At 39.6% G+C, this 5911-nt stretch overlaps 1 protein-coding gene across 2 annotated transcripts in view; it reads left to right on the forward strand.

The window, feature by feature from the left end:
• Window positions 1-2134: 2134 nt before the first annotated feature.
• rnf43 (ring finger protein 43) overlaps window positions 2135-5911 on the forward strand; it is a 123956-nt gene continuing 120179 nt past the window's right edge. Inside the window, exon 1 of one of the 2 annotated variants that reach the window (XM_014023109.1) lies at window positions 2135-3471. In XM_014023109.1, coding sequence (XP_013878563.1) covers window positions 3250-3471 — 222 coding nt within the window. In that variant the 5' untranslated portion in view covers window positions 2135-3249. The remainder of the gene's footprint in view (window positions 3472-5911) is intronic. The other variant, XM_014023110.1, reaches the window with a different exon arrangement.

A 5911-nucleotide genomic window follows, 5' to 3' on the forward strand; every position in this document is an offset into this window, starting at 1 on the left:
TCTTGTTGTTTTCAAGAGTTTTCACTTTAAAGAAATAAGTTACACAACTGATGTTACAATACAAAGAGATGGATGTTGTCTTGATATTTGTTAAATTTTATATATAGAGAAATATATTAAATTTAAAAAAATTAAAATTTATTATTGAAAAAACAACACACATAAAGTACCGAAAATTGGTACCGTTAAGTACCGGTATCGATTCCCAGGTACCAGATATTGGTACCGAATTCTACCAATGTACCTGCAGGTTCAGGACTCCAGCTGTGGCTCTGCCCTCTCATCACAACATGTCTGCCTTMTTTACCTTCCTGGTTTTGTTGTTAACTGACTGAGATAACTTTGAAATAATTAAACTTTGATTATTCTAGAAATTATTACTAATCTTTAACATTTTCATTGAATAAATAGACAAACACACTGTGATGGACTTGTGACCAGTCCAGGGCGTACCCCGCCCCTCACACAGGTACTTAKGGGCACCAGTGACCCTCRTSACCCTGGATAAAAGAAAGTTAAGATAATGGATTTAATACAGAGCCACTTTAAAGGTTTTCCAAACCAAGTGTGGCTTATTTTACATGAATTCGGCCTTTACTGATCAGCTGCAGTTGCTTATAATTGACACAAGATGGCGCCAGAGACTTGTGTTGTAGAGTCATCAGCAGGCAGGTTGTGGTGCTGAAGCTGAGAGTCATTCACAAAACATCTCTGCCCCTGATTCATCTCTTTGTTAAACTCCCGTCAGCTATTGGAGGTCATTTTCACAAAACAAGGCGGTAAATTTGTAAATAATGAGATAAAATTGGGCGTGGTCTACAAGGTTTGACGTATAACTCTGTTACTACTCAGCATAAGTTTAATTATGACTAAATTATTATTTATTAATTCTTATTACATAATTTTGTTCTAAAAAACTTTTTCTAGAGACAACCTCTATATTAGCTTCAATAATCTGTCCTGGTCNTGCAGATAATGCTGACACAATAATCTGTTTTAATCTTTTGTAATTCATTATTATAAAAAAGGAATTAATCATTAACATGATTTTCTTTTTAAAGGAATGTTATCACCCTTTTCTCTCCTACCAACTCACAATTAAATACATGAAACATGTCCTCAAGGATCTGCGTCTTAGTGGGAGTGCCAGGGATCTGTGTACTTCAATCTGAGTCATGTCCTCCTGACTAATGGTGCCAAAGAAAAATTATCTACTTTATATATTTTCTCTCATTTCATTATGGGTAATTTCCCAGGGAGCAAGCTCATTGGTTAACAACTGTGTGGAAGAAAATTATGGTTCCCCATTGCGTTGTGGGTAATCAAATATCTAGAAAAAAAGTCTCACAGCCTGTGTGCTGAGTGCTGCTGTGAACCTGATCTGAGTCAGAAGATTGACAATAAAGTTTAAAGAAGAAATCCAGCTTATTTGTACATATCATTTTGTACAATGCATATTTTCCCAACAGGACCATAAACTCCATTTTAATGATTATTTATGTTGCACATTTAGAAATTTTTACATATTTTTAAATTTGTTTAAGATGCCTGGAGTGATGTTTTTTGTTTCAGTATGATGCTGAATTATTTGCATCACTTCTAAAATGCATGCAGTAAGTTTTACATATTTATTTTGAAAACAATTACCTCATAAATTTGTGATAGTTTTAGGGAGCAAATGGGTTTTTACTCTTAGTTTTAATAAGCACTATTTGACAATTTAAGTGAAAACAGAGGTGCTTTTAGGTTAGATTTTTGTGAAAGTTAATTTCCCAGTCCTACAAGGGAGAACATGTGAAAGTATGTAGTAAAAATGTGAGTACCTGATGTACTAYAGCTTAATTATTTTTTATGTCTCAGCCTCCTTTTTTATATTTATTTGACTGTCCACAGGGGGGCGTTCTTTTTAAAATGTGAGACTTTTATATTTGTAAAAGCCTCTTGTAGAATTATTAATAACTCATCTCCATGAAGCAGTTTGCAGTGCTGACCACCAGGGGGCGACACTCCGCTGCGTTTCTTTTGCTCCGCCCTCAGGGCCGCTTCATGCTGCCTTCACGTGTCACTCGGAACTTGCACATACAAAAACCGAATAGCCTGCTTTTGATATGTTTATACCTATTTATTCCAGGCAAATATTGTGGCAMATTAAAAAAAATTGTTAGAGTATTTGATGTTTCTTTATTTTTTAAAGTAAATCTGACGTCAGATGTAAGGCTCCAAGTTTTTATCTACTTGAGTACATTCGTGATATTTTAATTCAAGATTCACTTATGAAGATTTTCTTGTTATCCCTTTATCAGCATTATTAATATTTTATGTTATTTATTTATTTTTGTAGTTTTCTATATGTGAAGTGTTTTGTCTCCGTTGGCACGTGAAGGCATCATGACGGTGAGCAGGTAGAGATCCTCGGGGAGCCTCCGTGAGTCCGGGAGATAAACTTTTGGGTYCGTACCGTAACTCAACCCTCCGCCCCGGTTCTCCGTGGACCTTCAGCGGGAACTAAATGGAAGCTGGACGCGGCACCGTTGGATTGTTTGTTGAATTTGAAAGCAGAAAACCAGTCGACGGAGACTCGCAGTGCTCGGACAGAGTTTAAGTTTTAATTGAAGAAAGTGTCTTTTTTTGCTGCGGTTAATAATTAGATAAAAATAACTGTTTTTTTTATGTAGTTTCTCGGTTGTAAAACAGAAAAAAAAAAAGAAAAGAGAAACTCTTGCTCAACTTTTATCTGCCAGCATGACTCGGAGCTCTCCGGCGGCAACCTGTAGCTCAGCCTTTGAAGTTCAAGTCGTGGCTCGCGAGCGTTTTTTGGTGGATTTCTGCAGAAAATGTGGCGCCCACAGGACGGGCTGAGATCTGACGCTTATTTCCCACCGCTGCGTCGCTCAGTGCGGATGAAAGGACACGGATACACCATGACCTGTGGACGACTGGGGGGAGACACGCGTGACGAGAGAACATCCAAATGAGGACTTTTTGTTTGTTTGGTGAAAAATCAGCTTTTTGGACCGAGTGGACAACACACAACCCTGGATACCCTGAGGATCAGAGCTGGACTCCTGCTCCACATTTAGAGTTTGATTATTAACCCCGGCTGTGGATGGAAAGCCTCCAGCTTTAACAGTTTTGGATTATATCTCCTGAGCTGCAGTCGTTGAGGGGAGGCCTTAAAAAGACCCGCATTTGCCTGCTTTGAAGTCCACCAATGTGCGGCCGGGCACCGCCGCCGCCGCAGCCGAGGCCATGACCGTGCCTCGGCGGCGCCTGGCCGCGCTCTGGCCGTGGCTGCTCATGGCGGCCCTGCAGGTGGTGCTGGGCCAGCCGGGCCCGGAGTCCGAGCGCGCGCTGCTCCGAGCGCTCATCAAGGTGACGCTGGTGAAGCACGAGACCGCCGGGGAGCCCATCGTSTTGGAGGGGGACTTCGTGGGAGGCAGCGCCGGCAAAGCGGAGGGGAAACTCATGCAGGTACTGTCGGACCTCACCTGGGGCTCGAGCTGCGCGGCACCTGATGACGTCACATCGGCGTCTGACACTGACACTGCATCACACAACTTTTGTCATAGCCAACTTTAAAACAAAACCGTTTGAAAGAGTTGCTCCTGCATGTTTTCCCCCCAGATGTGTTGTTATAAAATGCGGGCATGCACTCAATGTAAACAAAGCCCCATGTGGAAACTTGGTTGGCTTTTATTAAGTCTGTGTAGGCAAACAGTGACATCAGACAAGTGTAAGACATTCAGACAGAAATATGAGTGGATTTACAGCTCATGGAGAAATTGTCAAGATTTTAATATCTGCTCAAAACATAGGCGGGGTGTCACAAAACTATAATGGGACACTCAAAGTTTCTAACGCAAATCTTACTTTTTCTCCAGTTCATAATCCTAAATATACACTTACGAACCAGTACATCAAGGACTTTTCCATGATTGCAGCCATTGTTGATTTATTTTAGTCACTTTCTGAAGGTAAACAAACATGGGAGATGGCAGCCATTCATAAATTTTATTTGCTCATTTTTAATGTAAGGGCATGTTTACCATTAATATGATAAATAAGTGCAATTTTTAATGTTTTTGGAGCGGTCGTGATAATGCAGAGTATCCTTAAATTATGTCATGTTATTTATAAATAAACTTAGCACAAAAAGTAAAGAAATTAATATTCAGGTTATTTCTTTGTAACATTGCTTCTTCGCAACAAATCTTTAAGTGTTGGAAAGGATTTACATTGTCCTTAGCTGTCATTGACTCTTGTTTTTTGAACTTCTGGTTCCCCCCAGTTACCTGTTAAAAACAAAATAATAATAATAAAAATCTCCCGAACAGAAATTTCTTTACTTTATCTGCTAAGTTTATATAAAACAAAGAAACCATTGACTGATAAACAASAATCATTTWAACATTTTTGGCCATAGATTTATTAAACTAAMAGTAATGCACTTTGGTAATTGGTGAAGATGCACAGACAACAGATGATCTTAGATCAATGGGTCTATCAGCAGTTTACCCTTCATCCTCCATCTGATAATATTTATGACACCTGTACCTGTCTGTACACCTTCAGTTAAGTGACAATTACTAAGATGTGCAGAGTAACTTTCCCAGAGCTGCTCCCAGTAATCCATCTTCCCGCTGAGCGTGGGATCGCAGCATCTAAATGCCTTGAAACGTGTTCGAAATCATTTTTGCGCCAAGGTGCCATTTTTTTTTCAGAGCCTCGTTTCGTTCAAAGTGCCAGCTTTTGTTTTGCTATTTTTGGAATCTTAATATCAAGGTGTGGCCAAAAGCCTGTTAAAAAACAGCAAATCATGTTGGAACCCATGTGAGCTTTTAACTTTTTGCCTCTCTCCCCGCACTTAGATAAAAAAATAAAAAAAACATGGTGTTAGCTGTAAATGTGAAGTATTTGGTCTTATTCAGTGTGCATATTTTAGGATTCAGGAGTGGATTAAGGTTCCCGGGGCGTAAAGCTCGCCTGTGTCGATTTATTTACCGTTTCCAAAGGAACGGGACGACAGATGTGAGGGACTGTAAGATCTCATCTCTCCTCACTCACCAGGTGTGTGTGTGTGTGTGTTGGTGGGGGGGGGTGTCAGTGGTAAACCAGCTGCTCCAGTTTGCAGTAACTGATAAGGCTTTATGTTGCTTTATCATGCATAAAGCCCAGCTTTAGGCACCGCTTGTTTTTCTAAAAGCTGATCTGACTGTGAGGTGGAGGATGCTGTGGAGATTAAAGCACGTCCTGATTATTGGGATTTTCAAGCTTCCTTAAGTTTGTCTTTAAGCTTGCACACTTCAGCAGAGTCATGGAGGTATTTATTAAGTATAACTACAGTAAATGTCAGGTTTTTTTTGCCCAGGAGTGCCACATCCATGCTAATATTTGTTTCTCTGCTGCAGTCAGAGCGGCAGAGAAACATCAGATTCACACTAGAGGTCGTGTTCAGTTTTCCTCAGACCCTCTTTACGCAAAGTGTTCCAACAGTGCACACAGGCTTATATTATGGCAAATCTTTGTTTTTAAGGGGACACAAGAGGCAACTTTGTGTTCTTGTCTTTCAGTTGATGCGGAGGTTGAAGGTTCAGAAGTTTTTATGGTTSTTCTCTCAGAGTGTGAAGCTAATTTRTTTTCATGCATATGTGAAAKAAGTTCACTTTTGTTAGAAGTTTTCACAGTTGTGCTTTGAGAGTTTTAACAGGTTTGAATCCCTCTAAGGCAGACTATCAGCAAATCTAAAATCTGCGTAGCTCTGAGTTATGATGAGGAGACAAGTAGCCTAATGTTAACAAAAGAGTCTCTGAAACTTTCTTGATATTCATGTTTGTCGCTTGAACTTTAAAGGGGCAATATCATGTAAAATCAACTTTTTTTTTAGTTTTATATCATGTTATAATGTTATACT

This window comes from Austrofundulus limnaeus, unplaced genomic scaffold (assembly GCF_001266775.1).
Source record: "Austrofundulus limnaeus strain Quisiro unplaced genomic scaffold, Austrofundulus_limnaeus-1.0 Scaffold357, whole genome shotgun sequence".
Lineage (NCBI taxonomy): Eukaryota > Metazoa > Chordata > Actinopteri > Cyprinodontiformes > Rivulidae > Austrofundulus > Austrofundulus limnaeus.